The 26,982-nt window shown below is 37.3% G+C and overlaps 1 protein-coding gene across 4 annotated transcripts in view; it reads right to left on the reverse strand.

The window, feature by feature from the left end:
- Positions 1 to 26,982, reverse strand: part of tom1l2a (target of myb1 like 2 membrane trafficking protein a) — a 143,895-nt gene that overhangs the window by 113,590 nt on the left and 3,323 nt on the right. For all 4 annotated transcript variants that reach the window (XR_013196721.1, XM_077211666.1, XM_077211665.1 and 1 more), the window contains exon 2: positions 1,603 to 1,687. Coding sequence is in view for 3 of the 4 variants with exons in the window: in XM_077211666.1 (XP_077067781.1) it covers positions 1,603 to 1,687 (85 nt within the window). In the remaining variant the exon portion in view is untranslated. The remainder of the gene's footprint in view (positions 1 to 1,602; positions 1,688 to 26,982) is intronic.

Raw genomic sequence — 26,982 nt, forward strand, 5'->3', positions numbered from 1 at the left:
TAATCTAAACTACTCTACTTAGCATTAATGTAATCTGGACCTACTACATTCGTAATGTCATTCACAAATTCTCTACCGTAAAGTATCCATTTGATTTAGTCTTCTGTTTTATACTATGAATTCAGACATACTAATTTCACATTCTGCTTATCACCAAGTATATAGTAGGGAAGTATTTGATTTCAGATGCAGCCATCATGTGCCGTAAGGTCAAATAGAGAAGAGGAAGAATAGTAATAATCTCTTGCATTATGGAAAGTACAAAATGGCAGAACTGAAAAACAAAACTGAATGGGGAAAAAACAACAACTGGGAAATTGAATACTAAATACTTGATGGTCACTTTCTATACCATCATATCAGACCTGACTATTCTTACAAAGTCCAAATGTACTCTGTGGCATAATCTGCTTAAAAGGGCGTTTATGTAAATAATTGAATGCATAATTAACAACAGGAAAGATTGTTTAAATTCTTGAAAACACCCACAACTTCTAATACAACAGGAAACAACCAGTCCAAACAAAGAAGAACACAACAGAGTCCTGTGTTCCCTCACAAATAACAGAGGCAAGCCTGTAGTGCCAGTCTGGCGACAGTGTGAGAGAAAAAGAGAAAGTGAAGAATCATATGGAGCAGGAAAAGCACTGTGACTCTGTGTGAAGAACCTGTTTACACCTGTTATGAACATTCGTCTCGAGTGATCCAGTCACACTAGTATTCACTGAGCTGATTTCATGAGTACTTACACAACCGCTCAAAAGTTTGGGGTCAGTACGAATTTTTTTTAAATTCATACTTCAATGCAGCGAGAACACGTTAAATTAATCAAAGGTGACAATATAGATGTCCACAAAAAAATTTAGCAGCGCTGTTTTCAAAATTGATAATAATCAGAAATGTTTCTTGATCATCAAATCAGCACATTACAGTGACTTCTGAAGGATCATGTGACACTGAAGACTGGAGTAATGATGCTGAAAATTCAGCTTTGATCACAGGAATAAATTACATTTTAACATATATTCACATAGAAATCAGTTATTCTAAATCATAATAATATCTCACAAAATTACTGGTTTTAAAGTATTTTTGATCAAATAAATGCAGCATTGGTAAGCAGAAGAAAAATAACTTACCGACCCCAAACTTTTCAACGGTAGAGTACATAATTTAATATGTCAGTGTGCAAGTTCACCAGTACCAAAGATGTCAAATATTTTGAATCGGTCAGTTCTTGTCTTCTATAGTTCATCAGATCACACAAAAATGGAACACAAAAGAAGATATTCTGAAAAATGTCTTGGTGTTTTTTTTTTTTCTTCATTAAATGAAAGACAATTGTTTTGGACCCCACTGACTTTCCTGGTGTAGACAAAACTAGTTGTAAACATTCTTCTTTAGAAAGAAATTCAGACGTTTTATGCTTTTCAACATCAGCAGTAAACAGGCCAAGAGGAACTGTGAGAACCCATTACTGCTGGAGCACGACACAACGACAGCACATTCCCAGTCAGTCTGCTCTGAATGACTCCGTGAGAGTCGCTGTGAGTCATCAGCAAGATCTGTGCGCATGCGTTTATGTGTGTGTTGGTCTCTCACCCTTCCTCGGTCTCATTAATGATGTCACAGATCTCCATGTTGAGTGTCCAGTCTTCATTCTGCAGGGAGCCATCTGTGGCTTTTTCTGTGAGAAACAAATCACACACGGATCAGCAGGCCGTCTCAATTGCTGACAAAAACTCAATTATGAGTTCCAGACACAGGACCACGTCTAGAACTCAAGCTGCGTTCAAATCGACAGGGTCCCTACGTAGTGTTCACTGCTCATTATTCCCTAAGCATGGGATATCTGTTAGACTTCCACTTGACAAAATGCGTTCATCGGAACAACACCCTGCAGCAACATCCAACATAGAGATAATGTACTTCGATAAATGAATATAGTATAAATATCATACTTTTATGCATATTTATATCAATAAACATTTATTATAAATCTCAATTAATATAATGTTATATTTGAAAAGCGCTAAATTGAGTGATCTGAAAGGTCTGTTGCGATGTTTGAACTTAAAATAAATGCAATTTGGTTATATTAAATATTAGTCTTTTATCTTAATTAACCGTAATCATGATAGTTGCATTGTAACTGTCGTGTCGTGCGCAACTTAAGGTGATGATACACAGGGCAATTTTTTGAGCAATGTTGCTGGGCAATGTTGCCGTCAATGGGCAACCAGATGAGACACAGAGCCCACAACCAATCTAAATTATTCCCATTTTCAATGGGAAACTGCCCAAGCAACATTCGCCCGGCAACATTCGCCCGGCAACATCGCCCAGCAACATTGCTCAAAAAGTTGCCCTGTGTATCATCACCTTTACACCTGGGACTAAGTGAACTTTATAAATATGGTGGAGCCTTAACTTTTCTCCACCCTTCAAACTTCGCTCCCTTCATACTGAAATGTCACTTAAGATGGAAAAATACCCTGGCAAGTTCATTTTACAGGGCACTTACAGTTGATTCTGGGGAAGCTATTTCAAAACTGTAGTTAGTAAATAAGCTACTAACAAAACATAACTACCAACATTGAATCCATTTAGGATGGTACAATCTTTTTAAATTACATAAATAGGGAAATAGGAAAACAGAAATCCATTTTTTCTCCAAAATTAAAATTTTTCCAAAATTTTTTTTCCCATTTTTTTTCTGTATTAAGTTCGCATCACAGTATAGAGAAAGTATAGATTTTTTTTTTTTACATCAATTGCAAATAAATGTGAAATGTGTCATTTCTGCACAACTACTGTCATCAAAATGTATTGCAAAATATAATGACTGTTCTCAAAAAGGTTGAGATAACCTGTCTGATATTGGTCAAACAAATGGATCTAGTCGGGACCAAACAGAGACCTGTTTTACATGAAAAATACTACATACACAAACACACATTCATACATACATATATACACACACATACATATATACACACACATAAATGACAAAACACAACAAAATTGCTAAAACTGACTGTAATCTTTCTATCATGAAAAATAAAATTAAGTGCACGATGTGCAGTGCCAATGGACCTAGCATATATAGCATTATAATGAGAACAGGATAGAATGTTGTAAATTCTCTGTGCTTTAGTTGTCTGGTTAATCCAGAGTTTCTCTTTCAAACTATGGACTGTAAAAAACTAGAACACTCAAGTTCACAGTCCTTTTGTGCAGATGCAAGTTTACTGGATATAATTTACTCTTCAGCTTTACCTCAGGCAGCTATTCCTTTAGATGTTTCTTTTTCGATAACATTGATGCATCAATCTACTGTAGCAGTGACATTTTTTCTAGTCATATGTTCAATGTTTTCATAGAAATGTTTTACAATGTCATTTTTATTAGGCTAGTCAACATTAATTTTCGTAACTTAATCTTTTCATTATCATGACTGACACGTCCCACCCTGCACATGCCCCGCCCCCCGGAGTACTCAAATACTCGTTTTATGAGACCCATCAATGATCGAAATGAGACATTGACAAATATGCCAATCGCCACTAAACACTGTCCTGTTACTAAAGCTATCATTACAACAACAGCATTTATTAGTTCTGTGAAACATAGCAAAACCAATTTTACTCGCGTAAGGAGCAGAACCAACGCAACCTCGATATCTGTTTTCAGGCCTTCCTGCTTCAGTTTCTCCAGCGCTGGAAAGCTTTTCTACTATTAACGCTGGTCCTAAAGCTCTTGCCTGATCTTAATCCTACTTTTTCCAGTGATATTCTTTTGAGCTTTTTTCTTTTGTAATGTCATCTCTCTTTTTCCAGTCTTTCTTCAAATCTCTCTCCTCCCACATCATGATTAGACTAGGGCTGGGCGATAAATCGATTTTATCGATTAACTCGAATGTGTAGTTTACGCCGATTTTTTTGAATGAAAATCGTTTTTTTCTTTAACAACCGCCGACGCTCCCATCTGGGCTCCCGTAGTTCCGACCGGGCTCAGCGCTTGCCATGATAGAGATACACAAACAACATGGCAAATGAGCAAGACCGCGGCAGCAGAAGCACACCCGCCGAAAACATTTACAAGCTGAATCTGCAGGGCCGCCAACTCTCACGAGTTCACTGTGAGAGACGCAATTCTGTCACTTTTTACACGCTCTCACGCCACACATCCCTTTTCTCACGCAGAGAAAAATCGCGAGGCAAAGAAGACACTGACACCAACAGACAAGACAGAGCAGGTTACTATCGATATGAAACAGATTCTCAGCTCTCAGATTCTGTCAATTTTATTACAAAATTTTAACAATAAACACCGTTTTGGCGCTTGTAAATGTGACGTGAAAGAACGCTGGCAGATCTCAGTTCAAGCGGCACGTGAACCGATCATCTGTTACTCTTTACTACAAACTTACCGAGATGTAATAAAATCGATCGATCAGTGTTTTTCAACCGCGGAAAGATGTCCATAAAACAGCTGGAGAACAACATATGCCACGTAACGTTATATTTAAATCAGGATGGCTTTTAATGACCCATAGAACGCATGTTAGTTAGACGCATTATAAAATAAAAAACGCATTATATTTAATTTGAGTTAGTTTTAACCTTTAATAATACCAGCTGACAGGGCTCTCTGTATGTTTACAGCATTAGGTGATTTTTTTTTTTTTTTGGGAGAACAATTAACACATTAACGCATCTGCTTTTAGATAGTAGTACGATAGTTCTTAGGTAGTAGTACGTAGCTACTACGTACCTATTTATCCAAAGGAATTTATATTGAATAAAGATCAGAATCAAATCACAAGAATTGAATTGAAATTGTGAAATTTGTGTTAAGCAATAATAAAAACAGTAGCAAACCAGTAAACTTAATAAAATTATGTTTAGTTACCAAATCATTTGACTATCACAATACACTTATTGTGATGCAAGTTTTTTGTTTTTTTACACATCCCCCCCCCCCAATCCCAATCAACCCATTTTATTTTATGTTACATTTTCATTGTTTTCAAAGACAGGGCCTGTCCTCTTGTCTTTTTGGCTTGTTGTTTCTGATTGCACTTTAATGGAGATCAAATCCCAGAAGGGAATTTTAAAACAAAATAAAGTTAAAACTTGTTGTGAACAATTTCTTTGTCATCTGCAGATTGATTTTAAGTACGTAGAGAAAAAAATCGATTTAAATCGTACATCGGATTTTTTGTGAAAAAATCTGGGATTTTTTTTTTTTAGGCCATATCGCCCAGCTCTAGATTAGACACAGCCCTACTGCTGATTGGCTCACACTCTCTCCTCCCACATCATGAGTGACACGCCCATACTGCTGATTGGCTCACTCTCTCTCCTCCCAGATCATGAGTTACATGCCCATACTGCTGATTGGCTCACTCTCTCTCCTCCCACATCATGAGTGACACGTTCCCAACTGCTGATTGGCTCACTCTCTCTCCTCCCACATCATGAGTGACATGCCCATACTGCTGATTGGCTCACTCTCTCCTCCCACATCATGAGTGACACGCCCTTACTGCTGATTGGCTCACTCTCTCTCCTCCCACATCATGAGTGACACGTTCCCTACTGCTGATTGGCTCACTCTCTCTCCTCCCACATTATGAGTGACACGTTCCCAACTGCTGATTGGCTCACTCTCTCTCCTCCCACATCATGAGTGACATGCCCATACTGCTGATTGGCTCACTCTCTCTCCTCCCACATCATGAGTGACACGCCCTTACTGCTGATTGGCTCACTCTCTCTCCTCCCACATCATGAGTGACACGCCCTTACTGCTGATTGGCTCACTCTCTCTCCTCCCACATCATGAGTGACACGTTCCCTACTGCTGATTGGCTCACTCTCTCTCCTCCCACATTATGAGTGGACACGCCCTCTACTGCTGATTGGCTGTAAGTGTGTTGTGCTGCTCGGTCTGATCCACTTTCAACAGCGTTTCTCAGAAATCACTTACTGCACCTTTAAAGTAGCTGAGATGAAACTTTCATTTACTCCCCATCACTGCTAACCTGAAACACTCGATGAGTGGATCAGCATCTAGCAGAAGAGATTTCAGCTTTACTGCCACCCATCTGTGAGGGAGGCTTGACCTCAATTTATCTAGCCTGGATTATTACTCAATTGCCAGATGTAATTTTCCTCATTGCTTACACAAAAGTAACACAAGATAAGGATTTAAATCTTATTCAACTACTGGTGCTCTTCAGGTCAAAAGGGGTCGGTTTACACAGTAATGGGACAGTGAGGAGTTACAGTTGTACTTTTAGCAAATAGAAATCCCCAGTATGTGTTTCATAATACAACGGAAGAGTGTGATGAAATAATAACTAGTGTCACAATCTTTTGAAATCAGGTGTGAGGTAACTCTGGTGCGATTCTGGTACATGAGAGCTTACAGGTAAAATGTGCTTTCACATGTCTGACTGGCTTGTTTGTAAAGGAGACCGATTGTGCAAAATTCACTTTTACATGGTGCTTGTACATGATGTGTGTCAGTGTGCGTAAACAACCTCCCTATACTGGTAAAAATCCACCCACTCTTTTTTGTATAATACCCATGAAACAGAAAAAGTGTCTCAAAACTAGCTGTCTCAGTTTTCTCCCTAGGGCAAGCCCCGCCCACGATGGGTGACGATCTTGGCCCTATTAGCATAGATCCCGCCCTGAGTGAGCCACACACAATCTGCCATGTTTATATCCCCACTAGAGCAGCTAGTGATGTGTCATAATAATAATATAATAAATATAATAATAATAACGCAGTGGATTAAACTTATTTATGGAGGGAATGTGACCAAAAAAAAATAGGTCAAATCATGTGTGAAACATTTTACACCGAACTGCTTTGCAAGCGAGGGTCAGTACAACGCAAGATTTGCAAAAAAGTTGTTTCTCAAAGATGAATCAATACCAACTGCCAGAACCATTGCAATTTACATTTTGTGAATGTTTGCAAATTGCATAGCTAATGAGGCTAAAGTAACCATTATCTCTGAACAGACCAGAGCTATGACGTTATTTTTATTCTTAACCCAAAAAAGCTCACCGTCTGTATAATTAATAAACGCACCTTGTTGTTTACCCGAGTATCTGAAGCATGTGCTGTAAAGGCACAGCCCTCTTCTGGAAATGGGGGGCGGAGAGCAGCACCTCATTGCATTTAAAGATACACACACCAAAACACTGCTCTCACTCAAATAGGGGCATTTAGGGCATGCTATAATAAAGAACCTGTGGGGTATTTTGAGCTTAAACTTCACAGACACATTCTGAGGACACCGGAGGCTTATTACTTCTTGTAAAAAGGGGCATAATGGGTCCCCTTTAAGCCAAGCAGCTTTAGAACGAACCGTTAATGAAACATTATTGAGGATGCACACTTGAGTGTGACTTCCCTGTGACACAACATGCAGCTGGCTTTGTTTCCTGGTGAGTGACTCAGGATAAGGGTGGGGACCGATGACAAAATATAGCAAAGTAGAAATGATCGAGCAGGTGAAATGTTCACAATTTGGCCATCGGCACATCCCACATTCAAAGTTACTTCTGTTTCCTGTACAAGTTCCTGTAGTCATTTGAATGCCGTGCTGTGAGTTTCACCATCAGACACAAGTAGAATCTGGATTTTGTTTTTGGCACTTTCTGTGCTGACTTAGAAGGAAAATCTGTACAGTCCTGTGGAATGGTTTTAAAAGCAGTAAAATGTGTGAAATGAAATTAAATAGTCTATATGATAAACAGGCACAAAATAAATTTTTAAGTGTAAAAAATAAATATAAATGTCTTTTTGCTACCACACAGTTCCTGGCCTTTAAAATGGAGGAACTTCAGTTGGTGTCTCTGGTAATTTTCCATTCAAACTATGTATGCATGTATGTATGTATGTATTTGTTAGTTTGTTCTTGTTTGTTTGTTTGTAATTTAGTTTTGGAATACCCTAAATTATCCATGCATATTGGTCACAATATTTGGATATCGTGGTTGAAATAAAATTAGGTCTGTTATAGATCATTTTCATTAAGGGCACAAAAAAAAGGTACAGTATACAATATACAGTAGACGAAGCAATGCGTTTAATAAAGTCTCGATCTAATCAAAATGGACAATTCTTAATTTTCTTTTATCGAATATTGCAGTGTTTATTATAAATGATTTATCCGTGCACATCACTTTTTTTTAATTCATGTGCCTCGTAATCTTTAATCTTAAATTTTGCATCGATCTTCTCTTCTCTGATGATGTGTTTACTGACAAACTGTCACTCACATGAGATCCACCAATAGCAAACCCCAACCATTCAATCAATAACCTATAGACAAATCAAGCCCCACCCAACATTTGTTTTTGTCCGATAAGCCGTTTCAGTTGTACGTCACAATAGGGAGGAAAGACTATCACAACTTCCATTTCATGCGAATCCCATTTCAAGGTATTGACAAAATTCTTGACAATTGCACAGAGATTTGCACTAGCAATTGCACTTGACAATTGATACGTGAAAAGTCCTCACTGTAAAAAAAAAAAAAGTTCTGGTAATTTTCTGTCAGGATACATTATCTGTTACAACAAAAAAATCAATATGGAAATTTGCTTATAAACAGTACATTTGGATCCTATTTGTACGGACTGCTTTCAAGAGTGCTCACATGTGTTTATTACACGAAAAGCTCTCAAGATGCATGCATGCATGAGCAGTAAAGCGCCAGTGAACGTCCGTACAAACAACAGAAATACACATTGAAACTTCTATTCATCTAGATATTTTGTGTTATTGCAAGTATGTGTTTGCAACATACATTTCCAAAAAGCTACTCCAGTTTCAGTTCCAAATTTGACTACATCACAGTTACATCTCTCCACAGATTATGTGCAATGCATCCCCATATCTAGGCCACTACGTCTAATTTACATAACATTTCAACAGAAATTTTGCAAATAAATCAACTAGTTTAAAGGTGACATTATGAAAATCTTACTTTTTCCTTATTTAAGTGCTATAATCGGGTCCCCAGTGCATCTACCAACAAAGAAAACGTGAAAAGTGACAACCCAGTAACTTTGTTTTGGTAAGCCTTTCTCTGCAAGCATGTCAAAAAATAAGCCGATCAGATTTCGCTCCCCTTCTGACGTAGGAAGGAAAATTATAAAAAAAAAAAAAAAAAAATGAAGACTATGCAGTACTATTTTACATTTGATTATTCATTTTCTCTACTGTTAGACTTACCTGAAAAACATGAAAAGTGGCGTTTATTTAATTTGTATGTTTGTTCTATTGTATTTGTGCTATTGCTCGTAATTTGTTTGTTTTTATTTTATTACTGAAGTTTACTTGTCTTTAACAATATTTGAAATTTATATGAGTAAGGCTATAAGAACTTGGCCGGCCAGGCTAGGCTAGTAGAAAAAAAAATCCTTAGCATTGAGGTCCCTTTGCAGGCATCAGGGAACCGCTATCAGTATGCGGGGTATTTAAATCAGTTTTTAATGTACGCTCACTTTTCACTGTCAAATTTATGATTCCGAGTACTCTGTGTACAGGGAGCGGCAGTACTGAACACACATTTTACAAGATGGGATATTTGTCAATGAGGCTCAGGATCTGTTGTGCACCAAATCCACTGACATCGACCTTTCAGTCAACTCTCCAAACTGTCGTCATGTGATTAGTGAAATCTTAACTCCTGTTGCACTGTGCTGTGACTCTGCAGCTTCTGCTTTATGGAGCAAAGCCGATGCTATCAGTTTATAGTTGCAGTGTCTGTTGTCCAACTGAATTAAATGGGTTATATTTCTATTACCAAAAAAGCAAAATGACAGTGAAAAGCAGTGGGGGTGGTGCCACTGTGGCCAAGTTATATAACTGGTGTATGGCTGAACACCGTGTAACACCGGTAACACATGGCACAGCAAGCCTAATCCACAGCACTGAGCATTAGCTTGCCAGTGCCCGTGAACTTTCCCTCAACAAACTGGGAAGTGTCTGGAGCATAACACCACTTTCACGGATGGGTGAGACCGCTTCCTTTAGTCTGCTGAGCCACAGGAAATACTTCATGCCTAATTCATACCCCTGAGCTACTCTTCTATCAAACTGACAGATGTGTTGAGGCGGAGAGAAGACTACAGATACTGTCAGACACCAGAGTAGAGTTCATACCAGCCCTCTTCTTCCACTCCTGTCCTACAGGATGTTCCTGTAGGCTGGCTGTGGCTGCGAGCCGTTTTGTTAAGACGACACACAGGCTGTGTACGAAAACGCATACTCTCGGAGTAGGTACTTATTTTGAAACCCCACCAATTCATCAGCTGACTGAAAACTAGCTAGATTTGGGCTTTACTTAAAGACTTCCAGCATTAATATTTGACCAATGTTTTACAATAAAAATTTTTTTACAGTGACAGTAATTTATCAATTTGTGTCAGTAGTGCACATCAATCATGCTGAATCAAACTGGTATTTAACATTTCACATATAGAGTGAAGACATACGTATTCAGTCACACCTGCTTGCTTCCATTTATTTGTGATCACATGAATGTACAAAACAACTCTATAAAGGCTTTTAAGTCCAAAGGCTTACACATAAAAAAGCCTAAATTATCTTTTATTATCTTGTCAGGTCACAGGCTTAATTCGTTTGAAGTGCTTGTGCTAAATGTTACGCTCTTAGATGTAAGAAACAAATCCATATTATCTCTAGCCTTGGCTACCGTATATAGACCTCCAGGGCCATATGTTGATTTCCTAAAAGAGTTTGCAGACTTTCTCTCAGATCTATTGGTCAATGTCGATAAAGCACTAATTGTTGGAGACTTTAACATACACGTAGATAATACAAATGATGCGTTAGGGGCTGCGTTTACAGATTTATTAAACTCCTTTGGGGTCAAGCAAAACGTCAGTGGTCCCACTCATCATCTAAATCATACACTAGATTTAATTATATCATATGGAACCAATCCAACTGATATAAATATTATACCGCAAAGTGACGATCTCACTGATCATTACATGGTAACTTGCATAATACGTACTGATGAAATTTGTCATGTTGCGCCACGTTTTAGACCAGGCAGAACAATCCTTCCAACCACTATAGATAGATTCTCAAATAGCTTACCTGATCTATCTCAGCTGCTCAGTGAACCCAAACAAACAGAAGAACTAGAGGAAATGACTAGCAGTTTGAGCACCATTTTCTCTAGTTAATTAGATATTGTTGCACCAATTAGATAAAAAAGGGTAGAGAGAAAACTAAAGCACCTTGGTACAACAGTGCTACGCATGTTATCAAGAGAGAAACTCGTAACTTAGAGCGTAAATGGAAACATACTAATTTAGAGGTCTTTAGAATCGCTTGGAAATACAGTAGGTCACGTTATAAAAAGGCTCTAAAAGCAGCCAGGGCTGAGCATCTCCGCAAACTAATAGAAAATAACCAAAATAATCCAAGGTTTTTATTTAACACCGTGGCTAGACTAACAAATAAACAGACATCACCAGAGCAAAATATTCCATTACAATATAGTAGTAATGATTTTATGAATTACTTCGATGAGAAAATAGAAAGCATCCGAAACACAATCGTAAATGTACAATCCTCTATGGTGTCTTATGATTCAGCCTCAATTATCACCCCTCAAGAACAATTAGGCTAAACCGCTTTACAACTATGGGACAGGAAGAGCTAAATAAACTTATCATTGCATCTAAACCAACAACATGTTTATTAGATCCAATACCCACTAAACTACTGGAAGAAGTGTTACCTGTAGTGAAAGAGCCTCTTCTCAATATTATTAACTCGTCTTTATCTTTAGGTCATGTTCCAAAAATATTCAAGCTGGCAGTAATAAAACCTCTCATTAAGAAACCGCAATTAGATCCAAATAACTTAGCAAATTACAGACCCATCTCAAATCTTCCATTTATATCTAAAATACTAGAAAAAATTGTGTCCGCTCAATTGTGCTCTTTCTTGCAAGAAAATGATATCTATGAAAAATTTCAGTCGGGATTCAGACCGCATCATAGCACAGAAACTGCGCTAGTTAAAATTACAAATGATTTACTGTTAGCTTCTGACCAAGGCTGTATCTCAATACTAGTTCTACTCGATCTTAGCGCTGCGTTCGACACTAGTGTAGTTTTGTAGTCAATCCAAGAGTATTTTATGATCTATAGTGTTCAGGGACAGGCATTAAGCTGGTTTAGATCGTACTTATCAGACTGTTATCAGTTTGTCTGTTTAAATTGGGAAAAATCGAAGATAACGTCAGTAGACTATGGAGTGCCGCAAGGATCAGTGTTAGGCCCTCTGCTATTCTCAATATATATGCTGCCACTTGGTAATATTATAAGAAAACATGGAATTAATTTCCACTGTTATGCTGATGACACTCAATTATATATCTCATCACGACCAGATGAAAACACTGACTTATCTAACTTGACAGGGTGTCTAAATGATATAAAATGCTGGATGACGTGTAATTTCCTGCTATTAAATTCAGATAAAACGGAGGTATTACTAATTGGTACAAAAAAACGACCCACAAAATCCCTTACAATACAACTTTAATTTAGAAGGATGTCCTGTTACTTTATCCACTACAGTAAAAGACCTGGGTGTTATACTAGACCGCAACTTGACTTTCGAAAATCATATTTCATATGTTACAAGAACAGCCTTTTTCCACCTTAGAAACATTGCTAAGCTACGTAACATGCTATCTGTTTCTGATGCAGAAAAGCTAGTTCATGCATTCATGACCTCGAGAATAGATTACTGTAATACTTTATTAGCTGGTTGTCCTGCATCCTCAATAAACAAGCTACAGTTAGTGCAAAATGCAGCCGCTAGAGTTCTTACTATATCAAGAAAATATGATCATATAACACCTATTTTATCATCTCTACACTGGTTACCTATTAAGTTACGTATCAATTACAAAGTATTACTACTGACCTATAAAGCCCTAAATGGTCTAGCTCCTGTGCATTTAATGGACCTTCTATCGCCATACAATCCATCACGCTCTTTAAGATCACTAAATTCGAGGCTTCTGGTCATTCCTAGGATATAGAAGTCCACTAAAGGAGGGAGGGGGTTCTCACATTTAGCTCCTAAACTCTGGAATAGCCTTCCTGATATTGTTCGAGACTCAGACTCGCTGTCCCAGTTTAAAACTAGATTAAAGACGCATCTATTTAACCAAGCATTCACTTAAAGCTTACCTTTTATACTACTGCTGAATCAGTTCGAATGCATTAACATTATGAACATCAGCTATGCTAATTATTTCCCATCTGCCTTTCTGCTGTTATCTCGGGATGCTAGTCCCGAGGTAAATAGCGTTCGTCAGCTCCAGTTTGTATCCAGCCTCTCACGGAGACTTCACATGCCCCATCACCTGTGATGAGACGACTCGGCGCCTGTGAAGAGACGACTCAACGCCGGCGATATGTTATGCCCTAAATTAATACATGATTAACTTACTGTATTTTTCTATGTACATTTCCGAAATGCACTTTCTGTAAAGCTGCTCTGAGACAATGTGTATTGTGAAAAGCACTATACAAATAAATTTGAATTGAATTGAATCTTATTATATAAAGATCAAATATTATTTTTCCACAAAATGATGTGATGATGCGTATGAGCGATCTCTCCGTCACTCTTTACTGTTATCCTTTCAGTCAGATCAACAGAGGGAGCTCACGGACAAAAAGTTAATCGGAGTGCATGTTATGACATGCGGATATATTAGTCTGGTATCAACAATATGATAAAAAACAAAACCAATTTGATTATAATCATATATAACTTGTCTACATTCTTCAAGCAGTCACATGTATTTTCCATAAACATGTGTATTTATTATCGCAACGGTTAGCATACGTAGCCTATAGCATCGCATAAATAGTATATTATTGTCACTTTAAGACCTCTTTATGCCCCCGCTTGACTGCATTTTCCATAAAAATAAAAGCTCACAAGTTTATTTCTTGCATGTACAGAAATAGGCAAAACTAATTATGAAAGTTTCATTTATTTTTTCAGTGCATTTTTGTACAATATATGTCTATATTACTGTCATAGGAATAATATTATAATATTAGTAGTAGTAGTGGTCATAGTAGTACATAGTAGACAGACACTATATCGCAACTAAAAAGATGTGAGTCTGAGTCCCATTTAAATTTTAAAAAGTCGATGCACTGACTTTTTCTTTGTTGAAGTCGCACACTGAATATGGGTTGGAGCTCTTAATTTTAAACTTTGCACCAGATTTATGAATTTAACTTTAAAATGTACAAAATTTTCTTACACTCCTTGAACTGCCACCGTATCGTGGTGGAAGGGTTTGAGTACTCAAATTATCGTAGGAGCTATGTTGTCCGGGGCTATATGCCCTATATCTCCCAAGGCAAACAGATAAGGCGGCAATCCCGAACCCAGTGGTGGACACCAGAAGTAAGGGATGCCGTCAAGCTAAAGAAGGAGTCCAATCAGGCCTGGCTGGCTTGTGGGACTCCTGAGGCAGCTGACAGGTACCGGCAGGCCAATCGGACTGCAACCGGGGTGGTTGTGGAGGCAAAAAATTGGGCCTGGAAGGAGTTCGGTGAGGCCATGGAAAAGGACTATCGGTTGGCCTCGAAGAGATTCTGGCAAACTGTCCGGCACCTCAGGAGGGGGAAGCAGTTCCCTAGCAACACCGTTTACAGTGGAGATGGGCGGCTGTTGATCTCAACAGGGGATATCGTCGGACTGTGGAAGGAATACTTCGAGGATCTCCTCAATCCGACCGACACGTCTTCAGTTGAGGAAGCAGAGCCAGAGGGCTCAGAAGGGGACTCGTCCATCACCCAGACTGAAGTCACAGAGGTAGTTAAAAAGCTCCTCGGTGGCAAGGCACCGGGGGTGGATGAGATCTGCCCCGAGTACCTCAAGTTTCTGGATGTTGTGGGGCTGTCTTGGCTGACACGCATCTGCAGCATCGCGTGGCGGTCGGGTACAGTACCTCTGGACTGGCAGACTGGGGTGGTGGTCCCTCTTTTCAAGAAAGGGGACCGGAGGGTTTGTTCCAACACACTTCTCAGCCTACCTGGGAAAGTCTATTCCAGGGTATTGGAGAGGAGACTTCAGCCGATAGTCGAACCCCGGATTCAGGAGGAAAGGTGTGGTTTTCATCCCGGTCGCGGAACACTGGACCAGCTCTATACCCTCTCCAGGGTTCTGGGGGGTTCATGGGAGTTTGCCCGATCAATCCACATGTGCTTTGTGGATTTGGAGAAAGCATTTGACTGTGTACCTCGCGGCGTCCTGTGGAGGGTGCTTTGGGAGTATGGGGTCCAGGGCCCTCTGTTAAGGGCTGTCCAGTCCCTGTAGACCGGAGTAGGAGCTTGGTTCGCATTGCCAGCAATAAGTCAGACTTGTTCCCGGTGCATGTTGGCAGGGCTGCCATTTGTCACCGGTTCTGTTTATAATTTTTATGGACTGAATTTCTAGGCGCAGAAACCAGAGGGTGTCCAGTTTGGGGACCACACGATTTTGGGTCAATGACGTGACCCCTAAATTTTCTGTCCGATTGCTTTTGTTCAGGTAAAAACGGGTTTAAATGCATAAAAAGATACTGTATATTTGAATTACCTCTCCCATGTATGTACTCACTTTAACTTTTAAAAAAGCGTAGTTATTTGTAACTTTTTTTTGATATTTTAAGTGTCAAAATATCATGTGGTGTGACCGTCCGGGCCTAACTTCTGTTTTGAAAACGTCTTTGAAATAACTCTAAATTTATTAAAAATAATTTTCTGCACTCTCTGGCATGATTTGCAAAGTGTTTTGTAATTCTGGAAAAAAATCAAAGCATTTGTAGTTATGTTTCCATCATAATTTACAAACAAACTTTGTCCGATGATGTCCATTTTATGAAATATCATGTGGTTCGACCATCAAGGAACTACCATTTTGGGAATTTACATCATATACCAATTTACCAAGGACCCATGGAAGCCACAAGCAGGTTTGTAATTCTCTCTAATAGGAAAAAAAAAAAAAACCTTTGTAATGGTTGGTATGCAGTTACCAAAGTTGGATGTCATGTGTGTGACCTTAAAAAAATTAATATTAAAGTTATTTCTACAAATATATATTTTTATTCTAAATTTTATATTGACCTTTTGTGGAAAGCTAGCTTGTTTTGTTTAGGTGACCAATTCTGTGCCTGTAAATTTTGACTGAATTTGAAAATATCATGTGGTGTGACCACTGCAGACTGTTTTTCATGATAGATATATGTCCTAGATTGGCAGGTTTTGTGCTTTTATATTCAATTGATGGTTTATATACAAAAAGTACTTTAATTTAGTATAATTTGGAATAGATTTTTATGCAATTTGGGATTTTTTTTATATATATTTCAGACGGTTTATGTTTACTCTCTGTACAATATGAGAAAAATGCAACAAAAAAGTTATAGCATGTAATTTTAGTTTAGTAATTATGCATTTATTAGTAATGTATTTATTATTGCCTATTTATTTATTTAAAACTACTTTAATCTATTTTACCAGATGCCAATGCCAAGTCAAGTAAAAATTCTGACCCTGCAGGAAGAGTGGAGTACCTTGCTAGGATAAGAGTGAAATATTATTACAGTTTAAAATAGCTGGTTTCTATGTGAATATACATAGTAAACTGTAATTTATTCCTGTGATCAAAGCTAAATTTTCAGCATCATTACTCCAGTCTTCAGTCACATGATCCTTCAGAAATCATTCTAATATAATGATTTGCTGCTCAAGGAACTTGATTATTATCGATCTGATCTATGCTCTAGATCTAACGCTCAATTTCCGGATTGAGGATTTTAGTTATACTATTTTTGTTACTACTGGAAATTGTGGAAACTGTGATACATTTTATATTTCAGGATTATTTGATGAATAGAAAGTTCAATAGAACAGCATTTATTTTAAATAGAATCTTTTGTAAAATTCTAGCCTAAATATCTTTACTGTCACTTTTTTTAATCAATTTAATTTGTCCTTGATTAATAAAAGTATTAATTACTTTTAAAAAAAAACTATTGACCCCAAATGTTACCTATATACAATATTTGTATTTATATATATAACATTATTATTTGTTAGAAAGAAATTCTAAGTCAAGTTAAATGAAATGGTGCACTTATGTTTGCGATGTGATTTTTATAAAAAAAAATGTTTATAAAATGTTTCTGTTCAGGAAAATTCTGTGAATTTTGTATAAAATTTGGTTTTAATACATTTTTTTGTATAAAATGCATTGTTCATTCATCTCTTTAAATAGATTTTTAGCAATATAATGTCTTCGTTGTCATTTGGAGCGACCACTCATCATGTGGTGGGGTAATAAAAGCAATCTCTGTATTAAATTTAAAATAAAATATCTTATTTCTGTGGCTGAAATATGAATCACTGATAAAGTATGCTTAAGTGAAACATTTTTATCACTTTTATGTGATTTACAGGAAAAATAAGTCTGTTAACTAGATTTAAGGCGGCAATTCTAAAATTATAGAACAAAAAAATTTGATCATTATTTACAAAAACTCAAAAGAAATGCAAATACTTTGTTTCTAAACACTTAAACTACTAAGAACTTGTAAAAAAAATGTTAAGCATGTTAAGGAAATTAATTAATTTTAAGATAAATCACGGTCACACCACATGACATTTTTTAAGGATATGGCCAATTCATCTAGATGAAGAAACACTAAAATCACTTAAATAAAAAAAAATTATATGAATTTATGTGTACACAACATCCTTAATGTTTGAACAATTGCAACAGGTATTAATTTTTTTTTTTTGTATTTTAAAATCGGCCTGTTGAAATTCCTTATACGTCATTGACCCATCTGCTTTTTGCGGATGATGTTGTCATGTTGTCATGGCCTCATCAGACCAGGACCTCCAGTGTGCACTGGGATGGTTGGCAACCGAGTGTAAAGCGGCTGGGATGCGAATCAGCACCTCCAAGTCCGAGGCCATGGTTCTCAGTCGGAAAAGGGTGGCTTGCTCGCTTTAGGTTGGTGGAAAGCTCCTGCTTCAAGTGAGGGAGTTCAAGTATCTTGGGGTCTTGTTCACAAGCAAGGTGAGGATGGAACGGGAGATCGACAGACGGTGTGTACCGGTCTGTTGTGGTGAAGAAGGAGCTGAGCTACAAGGCGAAGCTCTCGATTTACTGGTCGATCTACGTTCCTACTCTCACCTATGGTCTTGGGTCATTACCGAAAGGACAATCAGGCGGCCGAAATGAGCTTTCTCCGTAGGGTGGCTGGGCGCACCCTTAGAGATAGGGTGAGGAGCTCGGTCATTCGGGAGGAGCTCAGAGTAGAGCCGCTGCTCCTCCACATCGAGAGGAGCCAGCTGAGGTTTAACAAAATCACAGTTTAACAAAATCCTGTGGGAAACACTGAACTGTTTTCAACATTGATAATAATAAATGTTTACTGAGCATCAAATTATCATATTAGAATGATTTCTGAAGGATCATGTGACACTGAAGACTGGAGTAATTATGCTGAAAATACATAATTTACATTTGTTCAAAGAAACAAATTACATTTTACTATATATTTAAATAGAAAGCACTTAGGCCTATTTTAAATTGTAATCATATTTCACTTTATTACTGATTTTACTGTATTTTTAGTTGAAATTATATAATTGTACAACTTACAAACCGTAAAAATTATTTAAACAGCTCAAATAACACACAAGTTTTAGCAGAAGAATGAGTTTGTGTGCCTTTTTTTAAATTATAAGCATCACTTCTTTTAAATTATCCAAAACCAGCCTCATTCACTTCAAGTAACTCATGATAACTCATTTTATAAGAAAAAGAGGGAGGGTTATATGAAATTATTTTATGCATTAATGTCACACATGCTGTCAAGTTAACTGAGCTTAACTTCTACAGAATATTCCTTTATCCGTCGACTTCCAATGGAAAATACTCCAGTAATCTCTTCAAGAAGATTTGTGGGGAGGACGTAAGGAGGCAATAAGTAAACAAACAAGAGCAAGAAAATAAAACTTGGACAATATTGTATAGCAAGTGAGAAAGCAAGTGGAAAACAGGCAAGACACACAGCGAGAGCTCAGTCCAGCTGGCCCAACAGTGCTAGTCTGGGTCACGTGGACTCAGCCGTACCAACCTCAGCCAAACACCACGGCCATACAGTCACACACATTGGAGACCTTAACACCACAGCCTGACCTGTATCAGTGCTTGTTGTAATGTTAATCAGTTGCAGTGCTTTAAGTTTGCTACAGAGTGATTCATGAACAAAGTACTCTCAATGAGCAGGTTCTTTTAATGAACTGGTAAAACATTTTTATAAATTTTTTACATTCATGTTATGTTATGCTTTGAATCATGCAGTCTAACTGTCACAATCCCAGTGTTGTGCTTTCGTAAGGACTTTTAAGTGTTTTCTGTTTCTATTGTTTCTGTGTTCTCCTCTTGTGTTTAGTACCTGGTTCCCTTGTTTGTTACTATAGCAACACTGATTAGTTCTTAATAGTCCCTCAGTTGTTTCTTGTTTCCTTGTCATCTTGTTAGTTTCCCTGTGTGTATAGCCCTATGTTTTAGTCTGTGTTTGGGAGTCGCTGCCTTTGCGTGTTGCATTCTTGTTCCTGGTCAGGATTACGTTCCGCTCCTTGGTTGGATTATATTTATGTTTATCTTTAATAAACTTTTGCTGCATATAGATCCTTGCCTCACCTCGTCTTTGCCACCATTGTTACACTAACAAATCCATCACTGAATGAACTGACTGAATATATCAGAGAACTGCCTGAACCACAAGCAGTTATTTTAGTATTATTTACGGTTATAGTATTTATTTTAAATTATTTTCAGCTTTCATTTTAGAACATTTGTTGTGGTTTTGTGTGTTTTCTTTAAACTGTATTTCTATTTAATTGATTTTGATCTCAGTTTTAGCAATTTTAGTACTTCAAACTTATTTTATTTCAGCAGTTGCAAAGTCAACTTTTCTAATTTTCAAGAACATTTTTTTTTATGTTTAGCAACATTTTTTTTTTTTTTATAGTTTGTTAAAAATAACACTGACCAAAAGTCATTACAGAACTTCAAGTTATTCTCTTGAACCTAGAGTTAGTGAAATGTTTCCCTGCCTATGCATGTAACTAGCTCAAGTGGTTTCATATAGACCCCTTTTCAGTTGGTAAACCTGGTGACGTTTTTCTGTGGGCGGAGCTTACGTGGTTGCAGAACGATCCCTCTGGCCGCTTCCCTAACGTTAGTTTGCAAGTTTTGTTAGCTAGTTTTTTAACAATGACTGGAGAAAATCCGATTTTATCTTAATGTGCAAGGTCACTCACTGTCCAGGACCGCGATTGTTATTTGCAAAAGTTAATTTTAACAGACGGAACCAGATTGGCTGACCCGTACACGCTCAGGCAATGGATGGACGATCTGACAGGATTAACGTTAACGCTAGGCTCAGTCCTACACCTATCCGATAGAGAAACCGAGCGTAAAGACATACTGGGGTCATATAAATCTTTAGATGCCTATAACTATGTGATAAATGGTCATGTACAAGACTTGTGTGGTACGATCCGCAGTTCTGCCTAGCCAGCGCCAAGAAGACGTCAATATAAAGAGTGACATTACGGTGCAATTTTAATGATGTGAATATTTTCTAGAAATAAAAATTCCAGATACAGCATATTCATTTTTCATTGATTCTTGCATCCAACAACACAACAAGATGACATTTAATAATAATAATAATAGTAATTTAAGCTCCTTATTATGTAGCCGAATCTGTGCTGGTTTGTATTGGCCGCCTGCAGTTTTCCCTTTGTTTTGCCTCCAGCTAGCGCCGTGACGTAATTGTGACGTCGGCTCGAAATTGGTCTATTGGGGAAAAAACAACTGTATATTAGGGGTGGAACGGTAAGTTACATGTATTCGTATTGAACCGAATCGGTACGGGCGTCACGGTTCGGTGCATGAATTAACACGGAGAATACACGGTATAAAAATAGATAAAACTCGCGTGAAAATTAATTAATGTAATGCGGAATTACGGTTAGATACGCGGGTCCTTTAGGGACACCTAATCTGTTGCCCTGCTAGGTTTGTTTACTTTAGCCTGCCTCCGCAGCGCAAGCCTCCGCTGACCGCGCGCACGCCTTCCCAAATGGATGAGGCATTTATACTTCGCGCTCGCCGGTGTACTATTCTTTGAAACGACAGTGTGCGACTCGGTGTAATTGTCCTCTAAACCATCAGGAATCAGCGGTGAGAAGTAAGGTACACTCGTGAATGTTTATTTTAGTACTTTAGTACTCTACTAACACTTTAGGACACCCTAACCACACTACTAAAGAATGGTGTAAAACAGTAAACCAGATTATTCCTTGTGACATTAAAAAAAAAATGGATATGAGAATGTAAACTACAACTAACTTAACATTATCTTACATTTTTTCTAAACTTTTTTAATTAGTTTTGTGAACCTTTTTATAAAACATGGCCATTTATTTCTATTTAAAGGGCTTATGTCTGCTATTGTTGGCTCATTTTGTTAATGTAAGCAACGAATTTAGACGCAAGAACTGGGTGTAAAAAATCAGTGTTAATTTCGTTGACGAAAATAACGACGAAAATTATTCGTCAACGACATTTTTTCACAGACGAAAACGAGACGATAACTAAATAAAACCTAGTTTTGAATGACAAAGACTATGACGAAAATCTATTGACATTTTCGTCAACGAATAAAAACTAGACGAAAATGTTAGATAGTGACGATTTGGGAAGCGATCCGTCAGAACTGATGTCCTGCGTGTGTGGTAGATGCGCACATTTGTAGGCTACTGTAACGTGATCTACCCCGCGGTCATAAAACGTTAAAAAATGTGAACGTCTGGGAGAATGAGTAGAGCAGACATATAGATCTCTGAATAAGAGTGACGATGCAAAAAAGAGCTCTATTCGGTGCGGTTTTCTTTGCGCACACACCTAACCCGAAGCGTGCAGTCATGCACAATACACCTACAGCGCGCGAGTAGGCTACTGAATTGAGCTCTCTTTCGTGTCTGAATGGAGAAATACACAACAGTATGTCTAAATGTCCTTTTTGGAGAGTATTCATGTAAACTATGCTGGTTATGTCTTAAACTGTGAGTGTGTCGGATGTGCATCAGTGCAATTGTATCCGCATGTCATTGGACATGATCCGACGTCTTAAAGTGACAGTGGCAATAAACCTAATGCGGTCCGTGTCCTTAATTTTGATCAAGCAACAAAAGAAAAAGAGAAAAGCATTCACTGTTTGTTAATAGCTTTAATAAGGATTAATTATATTTAATTCATACAAATAAATATGTCTGCTTGAAAGAATAAAGAATGATGTGTAAGTAGTTATAAGGAATGAATATATCATTCATTGTAAAGAAGACTGTGTTGTACTTTAGGAAAAGTGGTTTTATTTCATTTTAAGATATTTTTTTAATAACAGCAGTTAAATCTGTATCTGTATTGCATGTTCAAACTTAAAAATCATTCATATTAATAGGTTAATAGATGTTTTCTCCGGGAGTATATGGGTTTGGAAATTTTAGAGAAATTCTAAATTAATGCATTACAATTGAACTAAATCCATTATATTTTAGTCGACTAAATCTACTGTAGATTTAGTCGACTAAAATGTTATTGTATTTCGTCGACTAAAACTAGACTAAAACTAAAACAATTCAGATGACTAAAATATGACTAAAACTAAATGGCATTTTAGTCAAAAGACTAAGACTAAAACTAAATCAAAATTTGCTGACAAAATTAACACTGTAAAAAATAATAAAATAAAAATAATTGCCTTCTGTGTACCGTTCCACCACTACTGTATACAGAGGTTCAATGACAAAATCTCACAAGAAAGTTGGCTGTCAGCATGATATTTTAGTAAAGCTGAACACTTAGTAAGCACTTCAGATTACAAAGCTGCTTATATTGAGACCCATTAAGTCCTTCTCTGTGAATTCCTTAAAGTCCCCCTGTAGTCAATAATTGTAGGCTACCCCTTAAAACTCATCTTTGATCACCAAAATGACATATCTAAACGCTTTTTATTCATGCCTTAAAATAGCTTGAATGTAACTATACACCCTTGCTTCATTTAGTATATTTGGAGCCATGAATATGCAAATGAGTCCCGCCTCCACTCACTCGTACAGGCTCGTCTTCAAGTCGATGTATCAGAATGATAATGCGGTTTATATCTCTACAACGTCGGACACATAACAGTAATTAATATGATTAACCTTTGGCTTGACTACGTTATCAAACATCTAATAATGTTTTTCTAAAGTTACACAAACCATGAGCCTGTGCGCGATCTCAGAGTCTCAGAGTCTAACAATCAGCATCCTTAGAAACGCTTTGAACAACTTAGAACGTCAGTGGAGAAAGGCATATAGTTCATGCTGTTCTACATCATATACATAATTCACCCGCTATATTGCTTAATCTACCCGATTTTTCATAATAGAAAAATATACTGGAATAACCTGGCTACTCTTGAGACTCCACTGCTTCAGAGCGGTCATAGTTAACGCTATGCTAAAGCTCGCCCTTGTGACGTGATTGGTCACAAGTTAGTTTGCGACGTAAGAAACACTGGCAATTTCAAACCGTATTGTTGAGACTGTCTTTGGTTCACTAAGGTTTTAAAGAGAAAATACTCAGCAATGGTGTTGACTTTTTGCACATGGTTTGTCTTAAAGCATATTTAAAAAACCACGTAGACATATAAACAACAATAAAAGCTTGATTTTCAACAAAGAGGCACTTTAAAAGTTCATGCCTCAGTGGGCCAGTATCAATCCAGCATATAGCCTAGTCCACTTTGATCTGAGAGGAGGGGATGAAACACTTTTACCATCATCCTTTAATCTCTCTGAGGAGTCGGACAAACACTATAATCTTGTTGTCACTTCAGCAGGTAGCTAAAATTAAATCGACAGCCAGATATGTCTGAGGTAACTGTGACATCAAAGGCACTGGTAGCCTACATCATTCAGTACTAATCTAAAACTAAAACTAATATTACAAAAAAGCAATACCAGAATCCACAGTATCAGTAATACAAACTCAATTTGGTACCCATATTCAAGACACATGTGACAAAACTGCAAGGATCTTAAGAATACTGTATTTATATTATACATATTCAGACGAAATATTAATATTTCTTATTTAAAATAATTAAATCATAGCTTATTTATTGAAAAGTTGATTATATTGAATCTCATAAGTTAAATTAATATAGTTATTGTTGTGGTTACTGGTACTGACTTTTGTTATTGTCAACCATGTCAATTTCAGAGCAGAGGTGCTACTTTTTATGACACAGGAAATGAATCAGTAACTGTGAACTTGTGTTGCCCATATTGGTACCAAACGATCACTAGCTTGTTTTCCTCATTCATACTGAAGCCCTATTCAGATGGGACTAGTGTTGTCAAAAAATATTGATATTTGGATACTGAAATATCTGAAACAGTTCCAATAGTACTTTTCTGTAGTATATGATACACTGATCATTCTCTCTGACGGCCGCGTCCTCTCACTCACTCACTCATCTCATTCGCTCTGGTTGAATAGTGCTTGTATTGCGCATGACTTTTGTCATTCCCTCAGGTTTCATGCTCTCACCAAAAGCACACGCAACACTGATCTAAGCGTCGCGCACATAAAGACGCCTCTCAAACAGCTCGCAAGAGCCAAATTTACTTATTTTACGTGGCTTATGACGCTTAAATGGTTAAACGTTGAGAGAAAACGCATGCTGTGTAATAGTATATTGGATCCGTGCATAAGCTCTTAAAGCAGCATAATAAACCTGCCTCTGTCTGTCATGATAATCAAATAACAAAAAGACTAAGAGAAAATCACTCGCTGCTCTTGACTGAATAACTTTAATTGTAAGCATTAATCTGCATTAAATTATTACAATGAAAACTATTATGATGTTATGTTATTTTACTGATAGACCCACCTGAAAAACTTAAAGCCTTGTTTATTTAATTTCTCTCTTTATTTTCTATTGTTTACTTTTTATGTGTGTTATTGTATGCGATTTGTTTATTTGTTCTTTTTTTATTACTGGCTGCTTACTTGTCTTTGTCTGTAAATAGTTCAACGATTCAAATAAAGTCTCCCTGTGCTGTTTGTAAGCTAATAGAACAAAATTGGCCAAATTATCAAAAAATTATGAGATCAATTATCTGTATGGCGATATGACAGTTTTCCTCGTGGAATCGAAAATGTTAACAAATATTGATTTTTTTAAGGTATGGTATCAAAGTTAAAAATTACAGTATCATGAGTATTTTCATATCATTACAGTATTTTCTACATGATGTTTCAGTTACAATTCTTTTCACTCAACGTCTATGTCGAACATCTTACTGCATGTTTATTATAGAGGTAGGACAATTTTTTTATTAAAAAACAATTTAATGCCATTCAGAGTTTATCAAAGTGGCTGTTTATAATAAACGCATATGTAAGCAGAGACATCTAGACAGGTATCTTACCTGACACTGATATTAAAATAAGCATTCTTCACAGTTTCCACAATTTGGCTATATTTATTAATTTCGTAATTGAATTTTTTTGTCGGATGACATCCATATCGAAATGAGCTGAAAGCATGAATGCTTGTTGCACAAACAGACAATTTGCATTTGATTTTTCAGAGGATCGTTGAGTTGCCCGAAAAATAGTAGGTAATTTGGCCTGGAAATATTACTGAGGTTGTGTGAGAAAAACACAGACATTGCAGATTCGAACAGGATTAAGATAACAAAGTTAGCCTGTGAAACAAATTTTTACATGAAAAATCTATCTGAATAGGGCTTTACAATAACTTGTTGGGGTCCTAAACTATTGAACGGCAGTGTACGACTGAGACACTTCTTTTCCCTTCTGTACTGCCACTTTCCTTCTGGAAGCTCTGGTTCTGTCAGATACTAATAGAAGACATATGCTTTAACAAAAGAATGATCTGCCTCAATGAAACGCTCATCTGTTGAGATATTGTCAACTTATGACCTACAGGCCCGAGGCCAGAGAAGTGTGCTGCTGAAAAGTAGTGAGCCATTGTTCGCAAAATACCAAATCAAATCAGAGTAGCGATAGTGCAGTTTGCCCACTTATGATGCTGCGAAGGCTGAGAGCGTTTCTTTCACTTGCCTACATTTCATTTAATAGTCTTTTCCTAAACCTGTAATTTTCTCACGTTTTACAGGGTGATAATTAACAATCAATTTACGTGAACCTGGTGTAAGGCCACAGGACGGATACTTATTTCAATATGTAGACTGAAAACAATATACAGTTGGAAGTCACTTGGGCCTGTCAGCTGTTTGATTACCCATATTCTTCTAAGTATCTTCTTTTGAGTTCAGCAAAAGAATGAAATTTATGTTTGGAACAACTTGAGGGTGAGTAAATGATGAAAGAATTGTCATTTTTGGGTGAACTATCCCTTAAAGGGGTATATTAATATAATCCATTAGAAAATCCATGTCATGACAACATGCAAATGCAGGGCATAGGCCTACAGAATGCCACTGTATCAGTTACACAAATACAATATATTGTGGTTTCAGAGATTTTCCTATACGATGCCTAACTGTACCTAGGAAAATGCACCGTGACCACACGCAACTTTGAAATGCAAATAAACTGCCATACGTAGATTTCCTCGCAGAACCACTCACGTAAAAAAGGGAAAGCAAAATCAGAGTGGTTAAAGATGCCACATGTGCACTAGTTAGCACAACCTGCACTGGCAACAAATGGAAAGTCACGTGACTGGAAAACCAAGTTTAGGATCAGAAATGC

Source organism: Siphateles boraxobius, unplaced genomic scaffold, assembly GCF_051911475.1.
Source record: "Siphateles boraxobius isolate OS27281-9 unplaced genomic scaffold, OSU_SipBor_1 66, whole genome shotgun sequence".
Taxonomy (NCBI): Eukaryota; Metazoa; Chordata; class Actinopteri; order Cypriniformes; family Leuciscidae; genus Siphateles; species Siphateles boraxobius.